The sequence below is a fragment of the Urocitellus parryii genome, chromosome 6 (genome assembly GCF_045843805.1).
Source record: "Urocitellus parryii isolate mUroPar1 chromosome 6, mUroPar1.hap1, whole genome shotgun sequence".
Lineage (NCBI taxonomy): Eukaryota > Metazoa > Chordata > Mammalia > Rodentia > Sciuridae > Urocitellus > Urocitellus parryii.
In genome coordinates this window covers 4,018,768-4,046,128 of record NC_135536.1, presented here as the reverse complement: position 1 = coordinate 4,046,128, position 27,361 = coordinate 4,018,768, and the positions used below count along the sequence as shown (strand labels likewise).

General features: G+C 54.8%; 2 protein-coding genes across 3 annotated transcripts in view; one reads left to right on the top strand and one right to left on the bottom strand.

Moving 5' to 3' along the window:
- Window positions 1-17,123, top strand: part of Dync1h1 (dynein cytoplasmic 1 heavy chain 1) — a 64,802-nt gene extending 47,679 nt beyond the window's left edge. Inside the window, exons 49-78 of one of the 2 annotated variants that reach the window (XM_026413775.2) lie at window positions 1,190-1,363; window positions 1,466-1,585; window positions 1,758-1,878; window positions 3,353-3,548; window positions 4,050-4,167; window positions 4,250-4,465; window positions 5,051-5,263; window positions 5,386-5,513; window positions 7,474-7,627; window positions 8,220-8,366; window positions 8,452-8,602; window positions 8,757-9,010; window positions 9,098-9,232; window positions 9,475-9,569; window positions 9,665-9,839; window positions 10,220-10,292; window positions 10,683-10,843; window positions 11,086-11,197; window positions 11,283-11,343; window positions 11,432-11,555; window positions 11,657-11,770; window positions 12,545-12,715; window positions 12,896-13,113; window positions 13,208-13,311; window positions 14,876-15,087; window positions 15,379-15,532; window positions 15,970-16,112; window positions 16,239-16,407; window positions 16,557-16,684; window positions 16,801-17,123. In XM_026413775.2, coding sequence (XP_026269560.2) covers window positions 1,190-1,363; window positions 1,466-1,585; window positions 1,758-1,878; window positions 3,353-3,548; window positions 4,050-4,167; window positions 4,250-4,465; window positions 5,051-5,263; window positions 5,386-5,513; window positions 7,474-7,627; window positions 8,220-8,366; window positions 8,452-8,602; window positions 8,757-9,010; window positions 9,098-9,232; window positions 9,475-9,569; window positions 9,665-9,839; window positions 10,220-10,292; window positions 10,683-10,843; window positions 11,086-11,197; window positions 11,283-11,343; window positions 11,432-11,555; window positions 11,657-11,770; window positions 12,545-12,715; window positions 12,896-13,113; window positions 13,208-13,311; window positions 14,876-15,087; window positions 15,379-15,532; window positions 15,970-16,112; window positions 16,239-16,407; window positions 16,557-16,684; window positions 16,801-16,929 — 4,470 coding nt within the window. In that variant the 3' untranslated portion in view covers window positions 16,930-17,123. Of the gene's footprint in view, window positions 1-1,189; window positions 1,364-1,465; window positions 1,586-1,757; window positions 1,879-3,352; window positions 3,549-4,049; window positions 4,168-4,249; window positions 4,466-5,050; window positions 5,264-5,385; window positions 5,514-7,473; window positions 7,628-8,219; window positions 8,367-8,451; window positions 8,603-8,756; window positions 9,011-9,097; window positions 9,233-9,474; window positions 9,570-9,664; window positions 9,840-10,216; window positions 10,293-10,682; window positions 10,844-11,085; window positions 11,198-11,282; window positions 11,344-11,431; window positions 11,556-11,656; window positions 11,771-12,544; window positions 12,716-12,895; window positions 13,114-13,207; window positions 13,312-14,875; window positions 15,088-15,378; window positions 15,533-15,969; window positions 16,113-16,238; window positions 16,408-16,556; window positions 16,685-16,800 lie in introns of both variants that reach the window. The other variant, XM_026413774.2, reaches the window with a different exon arrangement.
- Window positions 17,124-17,951: 828 nt separating this feature from the next.
- On the bottom strand, window positions 17,952-22,383 carry LOC113200368 (uncharacterized). The gene is made up of 4 exons (XM_026413772.2): window positions 22,273-22,383; window positions 21,646-21,696; window positions 18,942-19,478; window positions 17,952-18,009 (listed from the first exon to the last, which is right to left on the bottom strand). The coding sequence occupies exons 1-3, from the start codon at window positions 22,381-22,383 to the stop codon at window positions 18,948-18,950; spliced, it is 693 nt and encodes a 230-aa protein (XP_026269557.1). The 3' UTR covers window positions 17,952-18,009; window positions 18,942-18,947.
- Between the last annotated feature and the right edge of the window lie 4,978 nt (window positions 22,384-27,361).

Sequence of the window (27,361 nt, the reverse complement as noted above, 5' to 3'; positions counted from 1 at the left end):
TGTGCCCGGTGGGGACACACACATTCTCTTTAAAAAGCAGAGAGTAAGGCTTTGCAGGCCTCCCAAGTTCCTGGGCAGCTGCTCAGTGCTGCTGCAGTAGCAGAGAGCCTTCATGGACCACATGTGAACACAGGGCCGGGGCTGAACCAGTCTCCCTGCAGAGTCTGTCGGGCAGGCTTGGACCTGCTGGCCATTGTCTGCTGGCCACTGCACTAGGATCTCTGGAATAGACAAGTCCACACTAGTCCTTTCTGCCAGGAAAACCACGTGGGCTTGTGTCCTGTCACCACTGTCTGCAGGCTGTCTGTGGCCTCCAGGGTGTTGTCTGGTGCAGGCTTCCCTCTGCTGCTGTGATTTCCACCATCCTGCTTCCAGCAGCTCCCTCCTAGTCAAAGACCAGAGCCTTGAATCACAGATGGCCACAACACCTGTCGACACGTCTCTCTGTTGAAAATAATTAAGAAAGGGGTGGGCAGGCATGCTGCGCTGACAGGGTGATCCAGAGTATGGCGCCTGTTCATGGGGAGGGCACCTCTGAAGTGGCACAATCACCACCCTTATTTTTTTTTTTTTTAAAGAGAGAGAAAATGAATCTTTTTTGTAGATGGACACAACACAATGCCTTTATTTATTTTATTTTATTTTTTTTTATGTGGTGTTGAGAATTGAACCCGGGTCCCGCCTGTGTTAGGCGAGCGCTCTACCGCTGAGCCACAATCCCAGCCCTCACCACCCTTTTTAGAGAAGTTAAAGGCTTAAAGGCTTAAAGGTTTGGTGGGCTGCTGTCCCCACACCCCTACCCCTATCCCTGATACTGGGGATCCATCCCAGGGGTACTTAACCTCTGAGCCACATCCCTAGGCCTTTTACTTTTTTATTTTGAGACAGGGTCTTGCTAAATGGCTTAGGGCCTCATTATGTTGCAAGGCTGGCTTTGAACTTGCAAATCTCCTGCCTCAGTCTCCCAAGTCACTGGGATTTTAGGTGTGTGCCACCTCACCTGGCTCTTAGGGTGCTTTCTGAGAGCGTGTAAGTGACTGAAGCCAGCTGGAGTATTCTGACCCCTGAGGACTGATTCATCCCACTGCATCATGCTGTGGTCTGTCAAAGTGGAACAGTTAGCAGTTTCTGAGGTTAAATCCCAGAGATCATCCTGAAGAATGAAAAGGTTTAACTTATCTTCTGAAAGGCTAACGCTCGGCTGGCAAAGCGGGGAGGCAGGACAATGGCCATCACGCCTCGCCACTACCTGGACTTCATCAATCACTATGCCAACCTGTTCCACGAAAAGCGTAGCGAGCTGGAGGAGCAGCAGATGCACTTGAACGTCGGGCTCAGAAAAATCAAAGAAACCGTTGATCAGGTACGGCAAGGCACATGCCTCACTCCTGCGAGCAGCTACAGCAAGGCCCGGCAGGGTGACTGGTGCATGTGCCCGTTTCCCAGCATGGGTTTTGCTCTTTAGGTAGAAGAACTGCGCCGGGACTTGAGGATAAAGAGCCAGGAGCTAGAGGTGAAGAACGCAGCAGCCAACGACAAGCTGAAAAAGATGGTGAAAGACCAGCAGGAGGCTGAAAAGAAAAAGGTGCTTCCTATTCCAGGAACAGATGTGGCACTGGGCCTGTGCAGCCTAGTGGGGAAGCAGGGGTGTTTTGGGGTGGGCTGTAGGGTTTGCGGGTTGTGTGAGCTGCTGACTAGGATGCACTCAGCAGGGGGACCAAGGCTCACCCTGTGCCTGAGCCATCTTTTCTTTCTAGGTCATGAGCCAGGAGATTCAGGAGCAGCTGCACAAGCAGCAGGAAGTAATCGCAGACAAGCAAATGAGTGTCAAGGAGGATCTCGATAAGGTGGAGCCTGCTGTCATCGAGGCCCAGAATGGTACGGGAGTGCAGTCGCAGCTGTGCTTTCCAGAAGGCTGACATCCCTCAGCCTCTCAGATGATGGTGAATTAGACCACACGTGGGCCTCCCTCAAGGTGCTGGTAGTGCACCCAAAGAATTGTTAGCAGATACCTGAGGCTTTTGTAAATACTCAGGATGTCTCCATCTGTTTAAGTCAGTTTTTTCATTGCTGTGACTAAAAATCCCAACAAGAACAGTTTTAGAGGTCTCAACATTGGGGTTAGAGGTGAGGCAGAACATCATGGCTGAAGAGTGTGCTGGAGGGAAGCAGTTCCCGTGATGGTCAGGAAGAAGAGAGAGGAACTCCACTCACCAGGTGTAAAACATATAGCCCAGAGCCATACCCCCAGTGCCGACCTCCTCCAGCCATACCCTACCGCCCTCATTACCACTCATAGATCCCCAGCAGGGGATTGATTCAGTGATTAGGTTAAGGCTCTCCTAACCCAATCGTTTCTCCTCTGAACCTTCTTGTACTGCCTCACACATGAGCTTTTGGGGGCACCTCACATCTAAACCATAATACCATCTCTTACAGCAGAGTTCCTGTGAAGCCAGTCTCTACTTAGCATATGTAGTGAGACCCTTCCTGTAATAGGAAATTGGCAAAGTAAGCTTAACATCACAATGCATTTTTAAAGATCTATTGATGCTTATGTAAATATGCTATTTGCCAACCCCTGGCTTTTTTTTATGCTATTTGCCAACCCCTGGCTTTTTTTTCATGAAAAAAGTACCAATAAGTGTTCAGTGTTGCCTGCTCTTAGCCAGTGGCCACTAGTTCCAGGATCTGCAGCTCACAACTCACTCTGCCATCCTTACATGCCTGTGTAAGGAAGCCTGCAAATCTTTGTTGGTTTGTAGTTCACCCAGTAACTATCAGGGCCTTGCTGGGCACGACGGTGTACACTTGTAATTGCTGTGACTTGGGATGCTGAGGCAGCGGATCTCGATAGTTCAAGGAATTTAGACCCTGTCTCAAAAAATAAAAAGGGCTGGGGACATGGCTCAGTGGTTGAGCACCCCTGGGTTCATTCCTAGGCGATACTGCATTCAACACCATAACGGATTGGAAAGGTCTTTGTTGAAATTGTATAAAGTAACATACCATTACATTATTTTGGAGATAAAGAAATTAGAATGTGTAGGGCATTTTATTTTGTTTTGCTTTTTGGTGCTGGGGATCGAATCCATGGCTAGGCAAACTATCTGCCCTTAAGCCACCTGCTCTGTTGTGAGGTATTTTTAAAGCAATATCCTGCTCTTCAGGGAGTGATGGAGACTGAGTACGTAAGGCCCCCTTAGTCATTTACAAGATTAGCACCTCTGTTCAGAGGACTAGAGACAGAGCCTTGCCCTAGGGGACCCTGTGAGCAGCCGCCTGGCTGTGGTGGCTCACTCCTCCTTGCCTTGCCCTCTGTCCCTGCATCCTGCACACCTGCTGGGCCCAGCCGTGAAGTCCATCAAGAAGCAGCACCTGGTGGAAGTGCGCTCCATGGCCAACCCTCCTGCCGCTGTGAAGCTGGCGCTAGAGTCCATCTGTTTGCTGCTGGGCGAGAGCACCACAGACTGGAAGCAGATCCGCTCTATCATCATGCGTGAGAACTTCATTCCCACCATCGTCAACTTCTCGGCCGAGGAGATCAGGTGGGGCGTGGGAACTGGCTTGGCACTGGGAATGGAGGTGGTGTCTGGGTGTTGTTGGCGATGAGGTTTTCCTGAGGGATGGTATCACAGAAGGAGTGCAGGTTACCCAACCCCTCAAGCGCCTCCCAAGGCTGTCCCCTCTGCAGAAGGCCGAGTTTCCCAGTGCTTTCCTGGCCTCTCCACCCTGCCGGCCAGCTCTCTTCCACCAGGGGTGAGCACTGTAAGGATACGGCCCTTTGCTCAAGTCAGAGCAAGGGTCCCATCCTCTTATGGCAAAACTGGCCTGAGAGTCTCTCTCCTGTGGGACAAGGGGCAGGGACCAGAAGGTCCACGGCCCTCCATCAGTGTCCACTTTCCCGAGAACCAGCTGTTGGTGTGGCTCCCCACCGCGTTCCCTGGGGAAGGGAGACAAGCACTGGCTCTGTCCTTCACTTTTCAGCTTTCTGAAAACACTTCACCTTTGTCTTCCCTGTGCTTAAAAATAAAATTCCCCTTTTGCAGTGATGCCATAAGGGAGAAGATGAAGAAAAACTACATGTCCAATCCGAGTTACAACTACGAGATCGTCAACCGGGCCTCCCTGGCGTGCGGCCCCATGGTGAAATGGGCGATCGCACAGGTAAGACCTGGCCCTGGCTCGTGGGAAAGGTGACTCTCCTCCTGCCTCTTCTGAATGGCCGCTGTCAACTTGACTTTCCCAGCTGAACTATGCAGACATGTTGAAGAGGGTGGAGCCCCTGCGGAACGAGCTGCAGAAGCTGGAAGATGACGCCAAGGACAACCAGCAGAAGGCCAACGAGGTGGAGCAGATGATCCGGGACCTGGAGGCCAGCATCGCCCGCTACAAGGAGGAGTACGCGGTGCTCATCTCTGAGGCCCAAGCCATCAAGGCAGACCTGGCGGCTGTGGAAGCCAAGGTACACCGGCATGTTCAGCCTGCCTGCCGCCTTGCCTGTGGCTCCTGGAGGTGGTCTCGACCTGCTCTGGAAGCAGGGCTCATGGCCACCCTCAGTGGAAGCCGAGATCCAGATGTTTCCTCAGCCCCCCAGGCCATCTGGATCTCGGCAAATTAGCGCTTTAGTGTCTGGTGGTGTTAACCACGTAGTGCTAGGATAGAGACCAGCTGGACAGTCCTCCCCCGCTGCCTCCACACACCTCTCTCCCTCTCCTTCCCCATCCCCATCATCAAAGTAGGCTCCACATCTTCTGCCATGCTGCCTTTCTTTGGTCTCACCCAGCCCTTCCTCACCTCAGGCCCTTTCCTCCCACACCCAGCTCTGCATGTGTCCCAGGGCTGAGAGGGGATGCCCTATCCTCTACTGTCATCCTGATGAGATTCCAACACTTGTGTTGACATCACACATAGGTGGGCCCATGTACCAGAGTTGGTTTCCAGCCACCCAGAGCCCTGCACACGTGTGGGGTGTGGGTAAACTGGTTTGCGGCCCTCAAGGTGCAGCCAGAAGGCGCCTGCCTGAGCTGCTCCTCGCTCTCCCTCCTAGGTGAACCGGAGCACCGCTCTTCTGAAAAGTCTGTCTGCTGAACGCGAACGATGGGAAAAAACAAGTGAAACTTTCAAAAACCAGATGTCCACCATTGCTGGGGACTGCCTCCTGTCAGCTGCCTTTATTGCTTATGCAGGCTACTTTGACCAGCAGATGCGGCAGAACTTGTTCACCACCTGGTCCCATCACTTACAGCAAGCCAACATCCAGGTGGGTCCCGGGGCACTGCCAGCAGGTGTGGGCCAGACGGATGAGGAGCAGGCTTGGAGGGGCTTGAGAGCCCCACCTCAGTGTAGCTGGGTGAGGGGGAGATAACCAGCCTCGCCTTTCAGTTCCGCACAGACATCGCGAGGACAGAGTATCTCTCTAATGCTGACGAGCGTCTTCGCTGGCAAGCCAGCTCGCTGCCTGCTGATGACCTGTGCACAGAAAATGCCATCATGCTGAAACGGTTCAACAGGTAAGTGCTCAGACACCAAGAGGCAGGGCAGGATGTGGGGAGGGCACGTTTCTGTTCCCAAAGCCCCTCTTCAGGAGGGAGGAGTAGGAAGTGTCATACAGGCAGTGCTGGCAGGCTGGCCCTTGTCGCTGGCGGCAGGGTGTGCACAGTTCCTTTTATTCTCACAGCATGATGATCTGAATTGTTCACAATGAATGTTTCCTGTAACCTCTTAAAATTCATTGGCAGTTGGGTGTTGGAGTGGACATTGACAGTCCTCTTAAAATTCTGCAAGAACTTGAAATAGTTAGCTAAATGGAAAATTGTTCCGTGTTTCCCTGTGGAAGGCTGGGATAAAGCTGGGTGTGGTAATGCGTGCCTGTAATACCAGCTACTCAGGAGGCTGAGCTGGGAGGATTGTGAGTTCGAGGCCAGCCTCAGCAACTTAGCAAGATCCTGTCTAAAAAGAAAAGAGAAAGCAAACCACAGCAGAAGTGAAACATAACTGCAGGGAATGTGGGCCTGGTGCAAGAAGCCACAGGGAAGCCTCAGGACCAACTGCATCAAGTCCCCTCACCCTGAGAGTGAGTGAACTTCCAACCAGAACGAGTCCCCTGGCTTGAAAAACGTCCCAGACTTCTTCCTAACCCCACGAAAACATCTTCAAGCATCTTCAAACCTCTGCTGAGCCCTTCCTGTGTGCCATTGTCCTGAGGACAAAAAAACATGTTGGCTCTGCCAGAGGCCACTTGGAATCGGCCTGCGGGCTGTGCTGCATGGCACCAGTCAGTCATACAGTCTGTGTGCGGGGCTGCCTTTGTCTACATGAGAAACCCCCCAGCCTTTGACCTGGAGTCCCGCCCCTGGGTGTCCTCAGCAGTTGCCTGGCACAAATGAAAATGCAAAGCCTGTAGGATACAGGTGCCAGCCAAAAGACTGGAGGGAGCTCGGTGTCCCCCAGGACACTCAACAGGTGACTGGACACCTGAGCCTGCCTGTGTAGTTGGAGTGACACCTGCTAAAACAGGCACCTGGGGAGGGGATCTGGTGACCAGAGGTTGGAAGGATCTTCAACAGCGTCCAAATTCTGCACAAGCCAGGAATCATTACTACCTGGTGTGTGGTCTCTTGGGGTCTCTGGCCAGCTGACCCTTGACTCTAGCCCCTCTGTGCCTTTGTTTCCTCCTAATGAAGTGGAGTTGGGGACAGTTCTTGTCTTACAGTCTGGTTGTGAGTGATGGAATGGCATCTCACTTGACAGGGTGCTGCCTATGCAAACACTAAGAAGCCAGATCTTTCCTCTGTGGTACAGGTTTCACACGTGCTAGCCAGACTCTACTCCAGGGCCACTCCCCAGCCCTGGATGCTGGCCCCTCCTATGCCGCTGGGCTTGGTGTGGCGAAGGCAGAGCACTTGCCAGGCTTGCAGCCTATCCCCAGCCCCCCCCAGGACCCTCCAGTGATGCCGTGGCGTTGTCGTTAATGCCTGCCTCTGCCGTTGGCTGGGAGGGTAGCAAATGCAGACGTGGGCTGCTTGGCCTTGGGAGAGAGGCAAGGTGCTCTGAGCGCAACCTGCTTGTCACAGTTCTACAGCAGATGACTCAAGCTTATGGGTCCCCACCTCCTACCATAGCACTGGGAATGGAACCCAGGGGTACTCTACCACTGAGCTATATACTCCCAACCCTGTTTACTTCTTATTTTGAGACAGGGCCTCACTAAGTTGCTAAGGCTAACCTAGAACTTGGGTCCCCCTACCTTAGCCCCTCTAGTTGCTGGGATCATAGGCGAGGCCACCATGCCCTAGGGGTGACCTCATCGCACATGAAGCATTCAAGTCTTGTCTGTCTTCCCTGGTAAATCTGGAAATGTCCAGCAGTCACCCTGAGTGGTGGTGATGGCCTTTCTTACTTCCTGTCTTGTCAGGGACCCTGCTTTCCCTGCTGGACCTAATAACCTGTCTTCTGTGGCCTCATCCTCAGGTATCCACTGATCATTGACCCCTCCGGACAAGCCACGGAATTCATTATGAATGAGTATAAGGATCGTAAAATAACACGTACCAGTTTCTTGGATGATGCCTTCAGAAAGAATCTGGAGAGTGCGCTGAGATTTGGCAACCCTCTTCTGGTCCAGGTTGGTGTTCATGTCTGCATTCTTGAGACCTGCTTCTGAGAGTGAATTCCTTTTAGGGCTGTGTTTACTTTTCTTCAAAACAGTTGATGTAAAGTAACACTAAACCATGTGCAAATGCTGGCAACATTAGAATTGGTTTGCTACCAGAACCAGGAGAAAGTTTCAATCTCCAGTGTCACTAAAAAAAAAAAAAAAAAAAAATTTATTGGAGATATATATACATATGTATATATATGTTTAAATATATTATTTGTATGTGTGTGTACACATGCATGCACACACACATCAAACAAAAGCACTGTTTGCATTTAGAATTCTGTTTAGAGGGTCGAGGTCATCACTGCCCACCAGAGCATACTGTGTGGTGACATGTCTCACAGTCAGGTGTCCAGCTCAGGAGCCACGAGCCACATGTGGCTATTGAGCACCTCTGTGGCCAATGTGACTAAGAGCTGAGTTCTAAGCAGCCACATGTAGACCGGGGCAATCTATGAGGCCGTGCAGGTCTAAGTGGCTGGTGGCTTCTAGGTGGGAAGTCATAGTGCACACAGTCACCTGAAGGTGAGCTTGGCTTTCCTCCTGTGCCGTCCAGGACGTGGAAAGCTATGACCCAGTGTTAAATCCAGTCCTGAACCGCGAAGTCCGGCGAACCGGGGGGCGAGTGCTGATTACCCTGGGTGACCAGGACATAGACCTGTCACCGTCATTCGTCATCTTCCTGTCCACCCGGGACCCGACGGTAAGCAATGAGGTGGTTCACAGGGGAGCGCTGGCCGTGTGGTCTGGCAGCAGGGTAAAGACTGTTTTGCTGCATACTTCGGCAGGTTGAGTTCCCACCGGATCTCTGTTCGCGGGTTACTTTTGTGAACTTCACAGTCACCCGAAGCAGTTTGCAAAGCCAGTGTCTCAATGAGGTCCTCAAAGCAGAAAGACCTGATGTGGACGAGAAACGTTCCGACCTCCTGAAGCTTCAAGGTATGGGCCTGTGGCCCACCTGCAAGGGGTGGTGCAGGCAAGGAGGCTGACCCGAGGGACTGGGAGGACCCGGTGGTTGAGTTTGCACACTTGGGAGGGCACTCTTTCCTTTTGAACAAATGTATTACAGCAAAGTGTGTTTGTATCACTGCAGGAGAATTCCAGCTACGGTTACGTCAGCTGGAAAAGTCTCTGCTACAAGCTCTGAATGAGGTGAAGGGGCGCATTTTGGATGACGACACAATTATAACAACTCTGGAGAACCTCAAGAGGGAGGCTGCCGAGGTCACCAGGAAAGTGGAGGAGACGGACATCGTCATGCAGGAGGTGGAGACAGTGTCCCAGCAGTACCTGCCGCTCTCCACTGCCTGCAGCAGCATCTACTTCACCATGGAGTCCCTGAAGCAGGTGACCTGACACCCTGGGTCACCCAGCCGGGGCCTGCTGCCTCTGTGTGGTACCGGTTGGGTGGCCTGACGTTGTGCCTCCTTTCAGATCCACTTCCTGTACCAGTACTCCCTGCAGTTCTTCCTGGACATCTACCACAACGTCCTGTATGAGAACCCGAACCTGAAGGGCATCACCGACCACACCCAGCGCCTCTCCATCATAACCAAGGACCTCTTCCAGGTGGATGACCCGCTGTCGGGGCAGGGGTGTCGGGTAGCTCAGTGGAGGAGCTCTGTCCAGCATGTGTGGGGCCCTGGGCTGGGTCTCAGTGCAGGGCACTCTTCTGGCATGTGTGAGGCCCTGGGTCCGATTCTCAGCATCACATATAAATAAATAAGATAAAGGTCTATTAACAGCTAAAATATATATAAAGAAAAAAAAAAAAAAACACTTGAGGAACATGCATGTCCATGTGTCCTCAGGTGGCGTTTAACCGGGTGGCAAGAGGCATGCTGCATCAGGATCACATCACCTTCGCCATGCTGCTGGCCAGAATCAAACTGAAGGGCACCGTGGGGTAAGGCCACTCTGTGGGTGCTGGCACTTCACATGAGGGTACATTGACTTAAGCCAACAGAAGCCAAGGTCTGCCTGCCTGTCCACCCTCCTCAGGGAGCCCACCTACGATGCAGAGTTCCAGCACTTCTTGAGAGGGAAAGAGATGGTTCTGAGTGCAGGATCCACCCCCAAGATCCAGGGGCTGACTGTGGAGCAGGCAGAGGCGGTCGTGAGGTTGAGCTGTCTTCCTGCATTCAGAGACCTGATCTCCAAGATTCAGGCAGATGAGGTAGGGACTCCTCAGGATGGACCGCTGGGACCTCGGCCTCATCCCAGGAATTGGCAGTAACGATCACCTGCTGGGGCTTGAGCTGGGGCTCAGTGGCAAGGTGCTTGCCTAGCACATGTGAGACACTGGGCTCGATTCTCAGCACCACATAAAAAATAAATAAAATAAAGGTATTGTGTCCATCTACAACTAAAAATATTTTAAAATATAAAGGTGGCATGCTGCATAACCTCAAGTGCTGGGTTGTGCGTTCCTGTGCGCCCACTCGGCCTCTGCCGCGAGGTCAGCTCTGGGAGGGCAAGGCCCTGGGTTTCATTCCCCAGTACCACACAAAGTGCCGGCTCTGTCCCACAGTGCTTTCTGTGTTGTCTCCACAGCAGTTTGGCATCTGGCTGGACAGCAGCTCTCCGGAACAGACAGTGCCCTACCTCTGGAGTGAGGAGACTCCTGCAAGTGAGTGGTGTCCCAGCCCCCGGGGGTCTCCTTTCTGGGCCTGAATTTAAGTGAGGGGTTTTCTGCTTGAAGTGACATTCCCAAAAAATTTCAAGCCACTGGTTCCCAAGGTGAGTAGTTCAGTGTTAAAACTGAGGGACCCTCTTGTGATCACACATTTTACAAGTAAGTAAATAATCAACAAATGGCACCCAGGTGTGTCCTGTCGCAGGGTGTTCAGGGCTGGAGAAGCAGCAGGAGGTGGGGAAGCCCTCTAGGCCAGGAGAACGAGAGGTTTGGGGTGGGGTTTGACCGCATCTGGAGCACCCTGTGCTGGGGCAGCAGGTGCTCTGAGTGGACCAGGTGACTGGCACGATCGTGTCCTTCAGCTAGCTGCACGCTTCATTTCAGCTCCCATTGGGCAGGCTGTCCACCGCCTGCTCCTGATCCAGGCTTTCCGGCCTGATCGCCTGCTGGCCATGGCCCATGTGTTTGTGTCCACGAACCTGGGGGAGTCCTTCATGTCCATCATGGAGCAGCCGCTCGACCTGACCCACATTGTGGGCACAGAGGTAATGCCCTAGCCCCGTGCCCCTGACTTCCCACCAGCAGCTGCCCACCCCCGACTCCCCAGCTCTGCTCTGCCTCCTGGCTGCAGTCTTCTCCAACACCAGGCACTGCTCAGGACCCTAACCTGCCCAGCTCCCTGCTGCCCTCTCCTCAGCCCAGAGACTGCATCTCAGCCGCACCCTGGGACGCCCCTGGACAGGCACATGATGTCTTCTTCTCTCACTTCTGCCTCCTTCATCTGCAGGTGAAGCCAAACACTCCTGTCCTGATGTGCTCTGTGCCTGGGTATGATGCCAGCGGGCACGTGGAGGACCTCGCGGCCGAGCAGAACACACAGATCACTTCCATTGCGATTGGTAAGGGCTCTCGGTGGTCTCACAGGGCCATGGTGGCCTTGGAGCACCAAGTTGCTGTTGCTGACACTAAGCTCCCTTGTGCCAGGCTCAGCGGAAGGTTTTAACCAAGCAGATAAGGCGATAAACACCGCTGTGAAGTCGGGCAGGTAGGCCTGCTTGGATTTCATTTAAAAACCCACGTCCCCGAGAATTCTGGCAGGGACCCACATGTGGCGGTGGCTCTCCTGTGTGCAGGTGGGTGATGCTGAAGAACGTGCACCTGGCCCCAGGGTGGCTGATGCAGCTGGAGAAAAAGCTGCACTCCCTGCAGCCGCATGCCTGCTTCCGCCTTTTCCTCACCATGGAGATCAACCCCAAGGTGAGTGAAGACAGGGACTCGGTGCTGGTGCACGGCCTGGCCTCCTGTGCCGACTGCTTGCACGTCCATCAGCGTGGTCACAGGCACTGTGTCCTCCCCAGGTGCCTGTGAATCTACTCCGTGCGGGTCGCATCTTTGTGTTTGAGCCACCGCCGGGGGTGAAGGCCAACATGCTACGGACGTTTAGCAGCATCCCTGTCTCACGGATATGCAAGGTAAAGAGCAGGTCCTCCTGACGCCGTCTTCCTGTGCACACAGACACGAGGTCCCTTCTGAACTCAGAAGCGGGCCTCTCATCCCAGCTGTGCCTCGTGGTAAACTGCATGATGTGTTTACTGGTTAACGGTGGGCAGCACTTCCTTCCTATGCACAGGTGACAAGGTGAATGTCCATGTGCACCATGGGCCTGGGGCATGGCAGTCACTCCTGAAGGAGCAGACTGGCCCACGGTGAACCAGGACCCAACATGGGTGCCCTGGGGCCACACAGAATTCTCCCAGCACCAAATGCAGACTTGACAAGGGCTTGGACAAGAGGAAGGGGATTATGCAAGAATCTTGCATCAGGCTGAGGCAGGAGGATCACAAGTTGGAGGCCAGCCTGTGCCACCTCACGGGACCCTGTCTCAAATTACAATAAAGGGACGAGGATGTAGCTCAGTGGTAGAGTATCCCTGGGTTCAAGACCCAGTACCATTTAAAAAAAAAAAAAAAACAAACCTAGGGCTAATTTTTTCTGTATTTAGTGCTTTTTCATTTTGTGCTGTGATCCATGTTTTCAGGAAATGTCTCCATATTGTCTGTTGTCTGAATACATTTTTTTCAAGTGTCATTGGATGGCATCTTCTACCAGCAGTCCCCATATCACTTAGAGGGTGGCCCAGGTATCAGTGTGGACGGCTCCTGGCAGGCAGGGCTTTGGTTCTGATGTGGCGTCTGCACTGTTTCCATGTGATTTTGATGATGCCTGTCCTTGTCACTTCTTCCTAGTCTCCCAACGAGCGTGCCCGCCTGTACTTCCTGCTGGCCTGGTTCCACGCCGTCATCCAGGAGCGCCTGCGCTACGCACCCCTGGGCTGGTCAAAGAAGTACGAGTTTGGAGAGTCTGACCTGCGGTCAGCCTGCGACACAGTGGACACGTGGCTGGATGACACGGCCAAGGCAAGTGGGCGGTGCCACCTGGGAGGCGCTCAGGTGCCACAGGTCATGAGGGCAGCGGAGGGACTAGTGTCCGAGGGACAGGCTGAGCTTAGTAGCAGCCGAGCACAGCAGACAGTGGCACCTGCTGGCTGAAGTGGGTTCTCCTTGGCCCAAGTGTGACCTGACCACTCCTCACCCCAGGGCAGGCAGAACATCTCACCCGATAAAATCCCATGGTCCGCCCTGAAGACCTTAATGGCGCAGTCCATCTATGGCGGGCGGGTGGACAACGAGTTCGATCAGCGTCTGCTCAACACCTTCCTGGAGCGGCTGTTCACCACCAGGAGCTTTGACAGCGAGTTCAAGCTGGCGTGCAAGGTCGATGGGCACAAGGACATTCAGATGCCCGACGGCATCAGGTGCGCCCCTGCCTTCCCTGGGGAGTGTGGTCCTGGGTGGGAGGCGCTGCCCATGTGGCCTCTAATGCTGTCCCCAAATGTGCCGGTTTTCCAGGCGCGAGGAGTTTGTGCAGTGGGTGGAGCTGCTCCCCGACACCCAGACGCCGTCCTGGCTGGGCCTGCCCAACAACGCGGAGAGGGTCCTTCTCACCACCCAGGGTGGGTGACCTGCACTGCCCCAGCCCTGCTGCTGCCGCCACTGTGTTCTGGGTGGGGCTGGGCCTGCGTGGCCTCTTGCTACAGCCCCTGGCCAGGGGTGCTGGCTCAGCGCGTGGGAACGGCCTGCCTTGGAAATGTGTTTTCTTATTTGCAAAGTTTATTTTCCAAGACGTTCAGAAGTGCTTTGAGCCAGAAGGCAGTTAAGACACCATCTGAGGAGTGGTCGTCTTCAGGAGAGAAAAGCCCAGAATAGAGGAGACTGGCCCAGGCGGCTCACCTGAGTAGATGCAGGCAGGTCGGACTCTTGCAGGCTGTGCTTCTGTGCCATGGCTCACCTTCGCCTGGGTCGGCCTGGGTGCCTGCAGGTGCTTCTGTGAAGAGGAGCCACTGCCCAGAGGGAAGGGCAGGCACACCGGCCTCAGGCCTCAGAGCCACGCCACCTGTTCACTCAAAGAAGCAGGATGCTTAGCTGTGGCCATGTGGGTTTAGCTAGGAAACAAGGAAGGTCTGAGGCCTGGCCACCACAGGGATCCAGTAGGTTAGGTGGGATGGGGCTCTGACTTCGTCAGTTCAGTGCTGGGCCACTTGCCCTGAACCCTCCCACCTCGATGATGCAAGGACTATTGTCTGAACCCCATGACCCAGTAACACTGTCAGGAGCCTCTTGCCCATCACCACACCCAGTCCCATGGGAGAACGTAGCAGAGGCTGGCCTGGACCAGTAGCCAGGGTCCAGGCAGCGGTGCTGGCAGCTCAGGCACTTGGCCCTCAGCTGTCAGTGGATGGGCAGTGGGACAGGGCGGCCACCACCCAGAGCCCCACACCGAGGGGCCTTCAGTCAGCTGGGATTGGCATTCCAGGAAAATCTGGCCATGGTGGGCGGCACCGTGCAGTTCAGGAATCCCCTAGAGTGGATGGCAGTGTGGAAGCCGTGGGCGAAGGGCACCACAAGGCCCTGTGGTGGCCAGTTCTGCGTTCACAGAGCTGAGGGGCTCGTGGAGCAGAGAATCACCCTTCAGAGCCCTTGGGTCGAGAAGAGCTTCTCTTCAGTCTCTGCACCCAACTGGGTAGTTCCATTTTGGGTTTTTGGCTCTGAGGATCGAATCTCGGGTCTTCACCATTGAGCTGCCTCCCAGCCCTTTTTCACTGGGAGACAGGGACTCGCTAAGTTGTGGAGACTGACTTTAAACTCATTTGAAGTTTGAGCCTCCTGCCTCGCCTCCAAGTTGCTGAGGTTATGGGTGTGTGCACCATGCCCAGCACTGGTTCAGGTTTGCCAGCCATGAACGTCACCAGGTGACAGTCGTTTTGCATTTGTCATCTTACCTTTCTGGCCAAGCCATTTCCTGTGCTCTACGGTCAGGAACCAGCTGGGTGGTAGAGCAGGTGCTTAGCACTGCAAAGCCCCAGGTGCCGTCCCCTGCACCAAGGAAATGAAGGCAGGCACGGCAGGGCCTTGGAGGCCGCGCAGTTTCTCCAGCTGACCCCACCGTGGCCTCGACGCTCAAGTCTGTCCTCCCCTTTGTGCTTCCCTCCCTCTGCCTGCCCCTGGCACCGTGCCCAGGCGTGGACATGATCAGTAAGATGCTGAAGATGCAGATGCTGGAGGACGAGGACGACCTGGCGTACGCAGAGACCGAGAAAAAAACGAGGACGGACTCCACTTCCGACGGGCGCCCCGCCTGGATGAGGACGCTGCACACCACGGCCTCCAACTGGCTGCACCTCATCCCCCAGACACTCAGCCACCTCAAGCGCACCGTGGAGAACATCAAGGTAGCCTGCGCTGCTGTGGGCTCGGGGTCCTGGCAAGTCCAGCCTCAGACAGGCTCACCCTCGGTGCCTGGAAGCCTTTGGGCTCCATGAGAGAGGAGAGTGACCCTTAGTCCTCCTGAGGGCAGTCAGCTGGCCAGGCCACCCCAAGTCTCCAACTAAGGCAGCCAGCAGTTCTGGGTGGGCTGGGAGTCCAAGGCTCCCCAGAGGTCACCCCTCTCCCGTTCCTGCTGAAGAGGGGACCTCGCCTAATTCTCTTCTCTCTGGCCTCCTCTCCTCTTTGGATGAGTTTAGGATCCTTTGTTCAGGTTCTTTGAGAGAGAAGTGAAGATGGGAGCCAAATTACTCCAAGACGTGCGCCAGGACCTGGCTGATGTCGTCCAGGTGTGCGAAGGAAAGAAGAAGCAGACCAACTACCTGCGCACGCTCATCAACGAGCTCGTGAAAGGTGCTGAGATGCGCTGTCACAGTGGCCAGGCCTTCACCAGGGGCTGCCATCCAGGCCCCCTATCTGGGGACTCTGTCCACACAGGCCACAGGGCCCTGGTCAGGCCTGGCCTCGGGAGCCTGCTGGACATGGTGCCCTGGGAGGGTGTGGGTTTGGAGGCCCCAGGGTTCTCGCGCTTGTCCTGAGAGCCTGTGTGCCCAGAGCACTGAGCCACTGTGCAGGTTTTTAGCTGTGGTGTGGTTGGCTCTGATGGTGGCCCTCCACACACGCTCACCCCCAGCTGACCTGGCCTGGAAGCTGCACTGGAGACTGCCTGGGCCATCCTGGGTGTAGGCTGGGTGCAGAGGAGGGGGCGAGCACCCTGGATCTCGGTGGGAGTCTCGAGCCCTCACAGCTTAGCCCCGTGGGTGCTGAGCCCAGGTCTCTCTGTGCTGCAGGGATTCTGCCCCGGAGCTGGTCCCACTACACGGTGCCTGCTGGGATGACCGTCATCCAGTGGGTGTCGGACTTCAGCGAGCGGATCAAACAGCTGCAGAACATCTCCCTGGCAGCTGCCTCCGGGGGTGCCAAGGAGCTAAAGGTGGGGGGCCACACTCTGGAAGTCCACGGGGAGGAGCAGCCCCTCCCACAGGGAGCCTCGGGCAGCTCTAGGGACAGGCACAAGTCCCCACTCACTTGAGCTCCTTCCCGGCGTCTTTTCCCACAGAACATCCACGTGTGTCTGGGCGGCCTGTTTGTGCCCGAGGCCTACATCACCGCCACCAGGCAGTATGTGGCCCAGGCCAACAGCTGGTCCCTGGAGGAGCTCTGCCTGGAGGTCAACGTCACCACCTCACAGAGTGCCACCCTCGATGCCTGCAGCTTCGGGGTCACAGGTGAGCTGGAGTTGTGTGGAGCTCAGGCCCAGCCCCTGCGTGGCGCTTACTCACTGGCATGTGTCCACGGTGGCCCCAGCCATTGCTCCCAGGGTGGGTGTTGAAGGTGATGGGGCTCCACTCCAGGGGTGCTTCACCTTACCTGGCAGGTCTGAAGCTTCAGGGGGCCACGTGCAGCAACAACAAGCTGTCGCTCTCCAACGCCATCTCCACCGTCTTGCCCCTGACGCAGCTGCGCTGGGTCAAGCAAACCAGCCCCGAGAAAAAGGCTAACGTGGTGAGTGGCCGCCCTCCCTGGCTGTGGTCGGGCTCTGCAAGACACCCAGTGAGCAGGCAAGGCTGCCCTGCACTGGAGCCAGGCCTGCCTGGACACGTCCTCCTCTTTTCCTGCAGGTGACCTTGCCTGTCTACCTGAACTTCACCCGCGCAGACCTGATCTTCACTGTGGACTTTGAGATCGCCACCAAGGAGGACCCTCGGAGCTTTTACGAGCGTGGCGTCGCAGTCCTGTGCACGGAGTGAAGCTAGACTTTGTAGCTGCCCTTTATGTCTAACACTCATTGACCCTGAAAGTGCTCGGAAGGTGTGGACTTGTGAAAAGAAAATAGTGACAGAGACGGAAAGGAAGCTGGCCGGCGGGGGCAGTGGGAACCGGAATGCTGGCAGCAGGAGCTCTGGAGGCCACGGCCAGGCTTGTTTTATGAAATAAAACACTAAGCATGACCGGCTCCTGCCTCCTCTGTCGGCTTCAGCCTGAGGCTTGGGGAGGAGCGCTTGGCACTCACCCGCAGCCTCCTAGGGACAAGGGTGTGGGTCCCCTCCCCTTAGCACATTCGCCCACACCACCATCCCAGATGGGACACAGTGGCTCAGGGCTCAGATGGCTTCTCCCATCCACATTGGCGGGTGACAGGCGGCCGGCTTGTGGAAACAGGTCCTGGCGTCTGGGGGTCTGTTGAGCGCACTGAGAGGGCCCAAGTGTGCAAGTGGTTCTCGGTCCCAGTAGAAGCCAGAAATGTCAACCAGCAGCTCCAGCCCACAGGTCAACAAGCAGATGCAGCCTGGCTGCCAGATGCCACCAGTGGTGCCCGGGGAAGAGACAGTCCAGGCCTGGACAGCTGTCCCCGAGGTCCAGGGCTTCCATGCAGACCCCACAAGGAGCACCTGAGGCTTTTCCCAAACTGCACAAAGGATACCCATCACCCGGTGCAGGGCCGCCTCATAGTAGCCTCCTCTGGGGGCACCCCTGGAGCAGCAGGCTCCCCCAGGCCCCAGAGGGAACTCACCTCTGGGCCCACTCACCTAAACAACAGGAGGGTCTGGCTGGACAGTGACAGCCCACTAGCCAGGCCCTGCCTGGCAGAGCCAGAAGCAGGATGTTAACCACCCCACCCTCTGCCACCTGAGCATCTGACATCCAACAGTCCTCCTCTGCACCCCCGAGGCAGGGCCTCTTCCCCACCATGAAGAAGGAGCAGTTCCTTGTGGCAACGTCTCTTTATTGGCACTTGGGAACAGCGAGGTCCTACTGCTGTGTGGAGAGAGCCAGACTTGGAGAGGACCAGACCAGGACCACCAGCACCAGAACCTCTCGGCTTTTGTCTGCAAGTAGATTAAGTTCAATGAGCAAACCACCTCCCCTCTGGGACTCCACGCCTTGACCATTCCAACAGGCTGGGCCCAGACCAACTGCTCAGAAACCTGTGCCTGGCCAGTGGCACAGCCTCCAATCCCAGCAGCTCCGGAGGCTGAGGCAGGAGGATCACGAGTTCAAGGCCAGCCTCAGCAATGGCAAGGCGCTAAGCAACTCAGTGAGACCCCTGTGTCTAAATAAATACAAAACAGGGCTGGGGATGGGGCTCAGTGGTTGAGTGCCCCTGAGTTCAATCCCTGGTACCAGGGGCTGGGGATGTGGCTCAAGCAGTAGCGCGCTCACCTGGCATGCGCGGGTTCTATCCTCAGCACCACATAAAAATAAAAAAATAAAGATGTTGTATCCACCGAAAACTAGAAAATAAATATTAAAAAAAAAATCCCTGTTACCAAAATAAAAAACACACAAAGGTTTATTGAAAGTAAACTGGGCAGGAGCACTTGTCTGGCCCTGGATTCCATCCCCAGCACGCTCGCACACTCACACACTAGTAAAATTAATTCTCTGGGTTTGGGGAAAGGAGGGGTTAATAAAGGCCACATGAGGCCCTCCCTGAAAGGCAGACCCATTTTCAAGCTGGGTGATGAGGACAAGTTTCTTATTCAAGATCTAAAAAGGGCACCATGTGACACCATGTCTTTTTTTTTTTTTTTTTTTTTTCAGTTGCTGATGGACATGATCCTTTCTTTTATTTATTTATTTTATGTGGTGCTGAGGATCGAACCCAGGGCCTCACAGGCCAGTGCTCTGCCATTGAGCCCCAGCCCAGCCCCCCATGTCTCCTTTGAAAAGCTTTCGTGCTTATCAAGGTTCCTCTTGACCCACCATGACCTGGCTCCTCACATGCCTCTGGACCCCTTCCCCAGCTAAATCTGCTCACCTTGGGTCAGGCCATGAACTGCTTCTTTCTCTTATTTTTTTCAGGCTCTGCAAGTAAAAGTTCCAGTTTTCTCTTGGAAAGCGAGAGCTTGGGCCCTTTGTCTCTCTCGCCTCCGAGTCTGGGTAGCATCCGTGTCCCCTTGGCCTTGCTGGGCAGGTGTCTGCCCAGCTCCAGGAGCTCCACAGGACTGGCTGGGTTGGGTGCCCTGGTGGCTCTGGAGTCCTCCTGGGCTGTGCAGGGCCTCTCCGCCTGCCTTCCGGCCTCCTGGGGGCCTCTGTGCTCCAGGGGCAGCCTGACTTCACTCTCGGGTTGCATGTCCACGTCGTTGGCTTCCAGGGATATGGGGGCCCAGCAGGCAGCCTTCACCGAGAAGTGTGGGGCCTTAGATGGGAGAGCGTTGTTGACACCGGCGTCCTCGGGACTCCTGGACTTCAGTGTGTACAGAGGCACACTGCTCCTCTCACCCGGGGAACAGCCAGAGAAGGAGCCAAACTGACCAGGGCAGGCTTCTGAATCACCATCGTAGGAATCTAAAAACTGAGGACAAAAGCCAAGCTCAGCCTGTCAGCAAATGGCTAACAGAGGCAGATGCACGAATTATTTTGTCCACCAGAGGTGTCGGCAAATTTAACTGCTCTGCCTTAGAGTGGATTTTTATTTTTTCCACTACTGGGGACTGAACCCAGGGATGTTCCAGCACTGAGCTACATCTCCAATTTTTCATTCTGTACGTGAATTTTAAAAAATAAATTCAATCAAATAGCCAGCCATGGAAGCTCATGCGTATAGTCCCAGCTACCCTGAGGCTGAGATAGAATGGCCTGAGTCCAGGAGTTCAAGGCCAGCCTGGGGAACAAAGTGAGACGCTGTCTCAAAAACAACAACAACAACAATAGATCAATATTCCATAGAACGCAGATAGCCTGAGTGCCCGCCATCCTGGGGGCTCAGCCTGAGCCTCCTTGCTGGTCACTCTCGACCCAGTGACCCAGGGCCAGGCACAGGACTGGCAGCCTTGGCCCAGGAGCAGCCCTACTGACCATCAGTGGGTCTGAGCCCTCCTCCCTCTTGATGCCTCTTCCAGGGAGCGAGGCCTCCTTTTCTGGTGAAGGACAGACGGGGGAGGCCCCAGGCCCCAGCAGGTGCACACACATCTGGAAGGCCATCAGATTCCTGGCTACCGTCCCCTCCTTCCACTTTCTGCTTCCTGATCCTCACTGAGTGGCTGTGGAAGTCATCTCATTCAGAGAATGTCAAGTCCCCAAGACTGACCTGACAGGTGGCCTCTCAGTCAGGCCCTGAGCTTGCAGCCAGCAAGCAGCTCTCAAGCGCTGTCCCCTCTCCTGTGGAAACAGCCTCCAGGTCTGCTAGGAGGCCCAGGGACACTGCGGCACCATCAGGTGACCAACGATTCCCTCCTCCGCCACACCACAGCTTAGTACATAACCCACACGCTGGTGCATGTGGGCACACGCGTGCAAGCACGCACACACGCAAGCACGCACACCAGAAAGGCCCCCAGGGCTAGGCAGAGCTGAGTCCAGGCGGGGGCCCGCCACCGGGCACATCACGTGGGCAGTGAAAACCTCCCCAGAGACCTTGTTTCCTCTTTTCATTGTATTTTTCTGGTTCTGTGGATGGAACCCAGGGCCTGACACATGCTAAGCCTGTGTTCTACTACTGAGCCACACCCCAGCCCTTCATTTCCTCTCCAGACAGGTGACACTGATATTTATTCCAAAAAATAAAAGGTAAACGTGATAATAGACAAAATCATCTGTAAACAATTGTAATTTCAGATTCTGAAACAAATCAGAATTGCTCTAGTCCACAAGCCACATAGCAGTCGGTACTCAAGAGGCCACAAGGCCCCAGTGGCCAGTAGACAGCACTCACAGACCAAGAGGAGCATTCATTCACACCCTGGTTTTTGGCTAAAATGACCTTTTGCCTTCCCTGTTGACTCACGCCACCCTGGACCAGGGTTACCCAGAGCTGTGTCAATTATTGAGGCTGATTTTAATTTGGACTGAGATTAATTTTAATATTGACTATTCGTTAATCAGGTACAGTGGCACACACCTGTAATCCCTGCTGCTCAGGAGGCTGAGGCAGGAGGATCATAAGCTCAAGGCCAGCCTCAGCAATTTAGCAAGACCCTGTCTCAAAAAATAAAAAGGGCTGCAGATATGGCTCCGTGGTAGAGCGCCCCTAGGTTCAATCCCCAGTACTGCAATAAAAGAAATTCGGAAGACTGAAAATAATCCATTTGGACTTTAAAGCACATTTTTTTCTAAAATATAACAGTGGGCGGGGGATAGCTCCGTGGTAGAGTGATTGCCAAGCGTGTGTGAGGCCCTGGGATCTATTTCGAGGCAAATAGGAAAAAAAAAAAAAAAGCCTGACTGACTGGATATGGGGGTGGGATGCACCGGCAGTCCCAGGCCGTCCGGAGACAGAGGCAGACAGCTCACTTGAGCCCCGGAGCGGGAGGCCAGCCTGGGCAGCCCAGGGAGACCCCATGTCAGACAAAACAAAGCAGAACTCTCCTTAATCACTGCTTCATGCTCTCAGGGGACATCACAGCGCAGGACCACCACAATCCGCCCCAAGGGGTCTGGTCCCAAGGCTCGCCTGGGCTGGGGCAGGGCTCTGGGGAGGGCGTTCCCTCCATGACAAGTGACTGCGGGCCTTGGTGACATACCTCTCTCCAGAGAACTTCAGCCAAGTCCATGTGGTTCCTGTTGTGGTTGACCTGCAGGGAAAGGGCTGGAATGTTCCCTTCCTTCAGGGCGGCCACCCAGGGCCAGGGAACTCGGGGGGCCGCTGCCCACGCCCTGCCTGGCCCTCGGCTCTGGCGAGGCGGGGAAGGACGAGCACAGGGCGGTGTGCAGGTCGGGTCTGGGGGCCTGAGATGCAGGCCGAGCCTCTGCTAGCAGGAGGGAGGAGCAGGACCAGGGGTCAGCCCGAGCCCTGGGTAGCCAATGTGCTCACTGTGCTCCAGCCACCGGGAGGAGACAGACAAGACGCACCTGGCACCGGCTCTGGACCCAAAGCCAGAGGTGGAGGAAGGTCCCAAGGCCCTTCCCCTCCTCCCCCACCTCCCAGACCCGAGGCCCTGAGGCCAGGCCTTGCATGGGCTCTGGGGAGCCACACACTGAACCTGGGGGCCCAGGATGGCAGAGGTCTGAAGAAAGACTCTCAAGGAGCTGGCACGGGCCACCCCAGTGTTTACAAAAGGCCATCTCTGCAGATTGAACAAGAGCCACAGGGGCATTTCCCAGGGGGTCCCTCCCACCCCGCTGAGGCAAAGGGCAGCAGGCAGGGGCACCTGGAGGCGACGGCGTGCATTCCTCTGCCTCTTCCGGAAGCTGGGCCCAGTGCCAGTGGTGCTGAACGCTGCCCTGATGCAGTTGGGCCTGCCGCGCCTCAGGCTGGCCATGGCGTGGACTTGCCACTAACTGAAGAACATCAAGGGCACAGGGACAGAGCCCAGGTCAGAGGGTCCAGGGCAGGGGCGGCTGCAGAAGGGCAGGGGGCACACTCTGGGGCTTCTCTGTTCTGACTGGCAGCTGCCAGTAGGACATGCAGAGTGCACTCCAGGGGCCACCGGCACTGTGGCCAAGGCCAGCCTCAGCAAGGCCACCCAGGGAACTTCCAGCCACGGCAACTGGCCAGGCGTGTGGGGTGGACACTGCCGAGGCCATCAGGCTTCCTCCTTGGCCAAAACAAAGCCCCTGGGGACACAGGAATTCATCCACACGTGATGTCCTGGAACCCTAGCGCTAGGTGGGGACTTGGAGGCCACATGCTCCTGCAGTTCAAATGGGACCCCCCTGCTTTATTTATCCATTTATTTATTTACTTTTGGAGTTGGGGAGGGGGCCGGCGCCTGCCTCAGGCATGCTAGGCAAGTGCTCTGAGCTACACTTCCAACCCTTTTTTTTTTTAACTTTCTAATTTTTTAAAATATTTTTAATTGTCAAAGGACCTTTATTTATTTTTATGTGGTGCTGAGAATCGAACCCAATGCCTCACACATGCTAGGCAAGTGCTCTCTACTGAGCCACGACCCCAGCCCTAACTTTCTAATTTTTGAGACTAAGACTGGGTCTCAAGTCTCCAACTTGAGAGCCCCCTGCCTCAGCCTCCTGAGTATATGGAGGGCACCACTGCGCCTGGCATATTGCTTTATTTAAGTTTTGTTTGTTTTGATTTTTGTTTCTGCACTTTCAGGGATGGAACCCAGGGCCTTGGGATGCTAGGCAAGCACACTGATTCTGAGTTATTACCACTGCCCTATTTCTCTTTCTACTTGTTAGTGGGTTTTTACAGTATTAGGGGATGAACCCAGAGGGGATTTTTTGTTGTTGTTGTTTTAATCTAAGAAAACTCGGTTGAAAAGTACATCAGTTATGCTGGGCACAGTGGCACACACCTGCACTCTCATTGCCTCAGGAGGCTGAGGCAGGAGGATGCCAGCCCAGGAAAGTTAGCAAGACCCTGTCTCAAAATAAAAAGTAGAAGGGGGCAGGCACGGTGGCGCACACCTGCAATCCCAGGAGGATCGTGAATTCAAAGCCGGCCTCAGCAAAAGCGAGGCACTAAGCACCTCACTGAGAGCCTGTCTGTAAATAAAATACAAAATAGGGCTGGGGATGCGGCTCAGTGGTAGAGCATCCCTGGGTTCACTTCCCAGTACCCCCTAAAAAGTATTCTTCACGATGTTCCAGGGATTGCCAACATGACATGCTGTTCACTGATAAACTCAGGTTTCCCACACTGGGCTCCTTGGAACCCACTTCTGAGTCCTGTTCAGCAAAGCTTTGAATAAACAGAAAATACAAAAAAAAAAAAAGAAAAAGAAAAGAACAAATGGAAAATGATGCAGACCAGCCCCTGCCATGTCCCCGTGACCTGGTGTTTTGTTCCTGCAGTGCTGGGGACCAACCCCAGGGCCTCCAGCTTGCTAGGTAGGCATCAACCACTGAGCCACATCTCCAGCCCTTTTTAATATTTAGAGGCAAGGCCTTGCTGAGTCACCTAGGGCCTCCCTAGTTTGCCCAGGCTGGTTTTGAACTCAGGATCCTCCTGCTTCAGCCTCCCAAGTTGATGGGATTATCCAGCTTCTCATGTGAGCATTTTAAAGAAAGGTCCCAGTGGAGACTGAAATCTCCCTTTTTTGTATTATCTGAAGTCTGTGCTTCGTGAAGATTTCCTTAGTTTCCATGTAAGGTCTCTCTCTGCCCCAGCGTCCTGTCCGGGAAGCTAGACATCTCTTTAGGTTCTTCTTGGCTGTGACAGTTTTTCAGTAAAACCTTCTGAGGAAACTGGCTGAGTGCTTTTTAGGGTGTCCTGGGACCAGGAGCGCCTGATTCCCTGAGAATACACTGGGCTTGTGGGTTTGGGTAAGAAGACCAGAGACAAAGCACTGTCCCCTCGCAGCCTAAGGGGAGCACAGGCACGGCGCACAGCATCCTGGGAGTTGGTGACTGCAAGTGCCGGGCTGCTGGAGTCAACCAGGTGACCCTCCAGATCACGTCATCTTTGGAAGGACCTGTGTGCAGCCACACTGGAGAGGGGTGCTGCCTCCTACTGGAGGACAGAGGAGCTGCACAGAATCCTGGATCTGGCCCATTTCTCTATTTATCAACCCACCTTGATTTCATGCTTTTGGTCATAAATCACACTACCTCGTTTTGTCCAGCTGTGGCTGGAACTTGTTCAGTTAGTTCTGTGTCCCTTTGACACACCCAAACCTACTTATTTTTTTTTTGTTACTGCAGTACTAGTGCTTGGACCCAGGGTCTCGAGCATGTGAGACAGACACCCTATTACTGAGCCACACCCCAGCCCTTTTGATTATGAGACAGGTTCTTGCTAAGTTGCCCAGGCTGTCCTGAACTCAGGATCCTCCTGCCTCAGCTGCCCTATTAGCTGGAATTACAGGCATGTGCCACCACACCTGGTCCCAAACCTGCTCATCTGACCTCTAATTGTTTCTCTAGACTAATTTAGATAAAAGTACCAAAAGAGTGAAATTAGAACAAGCTGCTCAGCCCTCTCCCAACTTCCCCAGCCTCACTCACAAGAGGTCCTGGAGTCAGTACCAACCCCAGGTCTAGATCAGCTGGTTGGCACCAGAGCAAAGCGCTTCTTATAGTTTGTAAAATTTGTAATCAGAGGAAGTTCATGTACCTGGTTTTAAAGACAACTAGATGATACACAGTAAGTATCTGAAGCCCCCATTCCCGAAGCTCTCAGCCCCCACCTTTAGTTCCCTTCCCTGTTCCAGAAGTTTGTAAGCAGAAGCTCCCTATGTAGGTTTGTCTGTACCAGGGGTTGAACCTGGGGCACTTTACCAATGAGCCACATTTTTTTTTTTATTTTGAGGCAGGGTCTCACTAAGTTACTTAGGGACTCACTAAATTGCAAAGTCTGGCCTCAAACTTGCGATCCTCTTCCCAAGCCTCCGGTGTCCCTGGGATTACAGACAGGTTCCCTGGCACCTGGTCACACAGGCCTTTTATAAACCTTTGGCCACCGCATTTCACACCCAAAGAGGCAAAAGTACATTTTGTTATGTATCTCCTGTGAGATGTAAGACCTGAAGCTTCCTTGCCTCTGCCAGCAAACCTTGAATGGTGGCACCGGGCTCCAGGTGCTCCCTGGACCTACCCAAACACCACCCCACCACTCGCAGGGCTTGGACATGACCAGAAGGGCTTGGGCTCTGGTAGTGTTTCTGAGGCCTCCTAGGGATTCAACGGACAGAGGCAGGAAGCTAGCAGGACACACACACAGCAGGGAGCCTGAGGCAGAGTCCCCGGAGCCTAATCTGCTCTCTGCACCACCCTGACTTCTAGGACCCAAGCCTGCTTAGGTGGGGCAGACACACCAGGGCCTCTCCCCCACCCGTTGTCCTGCAGACAGACTGGAGAGGTCCTGGAAACCAACCAGTAGTGCTGAAGTCACCTTGGTACACCAAGCATCTGCAGCTCTTCCTGACCACCCCCTCTCAACTCTTCTTTCCTAGCCAAGGTCAAACTGGGCCTTGGCGAGATCCCAAGAGGAGCCCCACACCCCTTCTTATCCCCTCTCCAGGCCCCTGCCCTCCACCCCAGGGAGTTGGCTTTCTGCCCCTCTGGTTTGTCACTTAAGTGACACTTTATAAGCAGCCCTGCTACAGCTGCTTCCTGGACAGGCCCAGCCCCAGGTGGGCTCAGGGGTCCACAGCCCAGCAGAGGCCAGCATTAGGCAGCACTGAGGGTGCCTGCCAACAGGGCTGCTCTTGGAGGGTGACAGTGGGCGTGTGGGCGAGCCTCAAGCCCACAGGTGGACCTTGACCGTCCTTGGAGCTGTGAGATTATCATCATTCTCCTCCATTACGTTTAACATTGCTGAAGAGTTTGAGTCATCACCTCGACCCAGAATGCCACCAGACCCCACCTTCAGGCCAGTCCTACCAATTCCAGTCCTGCGCCCGGTCACCACCAAGGATGCAAGTCATCAGCCCCAAGGGTCCAGAATCAGGCTGCTCATCTCCCCATTCAACCCACCTCTCACCCAGGGCAGAGCAAATTCAGTTCCAGCAGCTCAGACTGAGAGATCCCGACTCCTCCTCCACCCAAACCACACACCTGCTCAGCCAGAGCATGGCTGTTAAAATGCCACCCCTCCATCCTCTGGGCTGGAGTCCATCAGAGGACCTCTCCTGCCCCCCACCCACCCTGCTCCTGGCCCCAGCCCATCTCCCCCACCAGACACCCCACCTGGCCACCTCCCCCACCAGGCACTCTCCCTCCTCGGGCTCCACCTGCATATGGTGTCCCCTCCCCTCCAATGCCCTCCACTCAGGTCTCCTGGAGCCACTGTCCTTGCATTTGAACACCCTCACACACACTCACACTTATGCACACACATGTACTCACACACACTTACACAGTACATGTACTCACACCTGTGCACACGCACACACTCACCTACGCACTCACCTATGCACACACCTACTCACACACATGTGCACACATGCAGCATTGTCACTAACACCCTCTTCGTCCCCTGCGTCCTGGTGGATGGTGCTTGTCCGTCCCTTTTAACTGACTGGGGTGTTGGTTGCTTTGCCCGCAGCTGTCCCCACGGCGCAGCAGCCATGCCCAGTACCATCTGTGTGCGGGGAACACCTGAGTGCTCCGTGGAGACCTCTCCCCAGGGAGCTTCCAAACCAAATGCACTTCCCCAAGACACACCCCTTGGCTCCCACGATCAGTCACAAGGTCCCTGAGCCAAACCCACAAACACTAGTGGAAGCTGAAAAGCTCCCGGGTCCAGGGCCAGACTTCCTGGGTCCAAACCCCAGGTCTGCTCTGGCCTTCGCCTTCCGGCTGCAAAGGGGAGGAGTGGCTGGGGCGAGGGCAGGA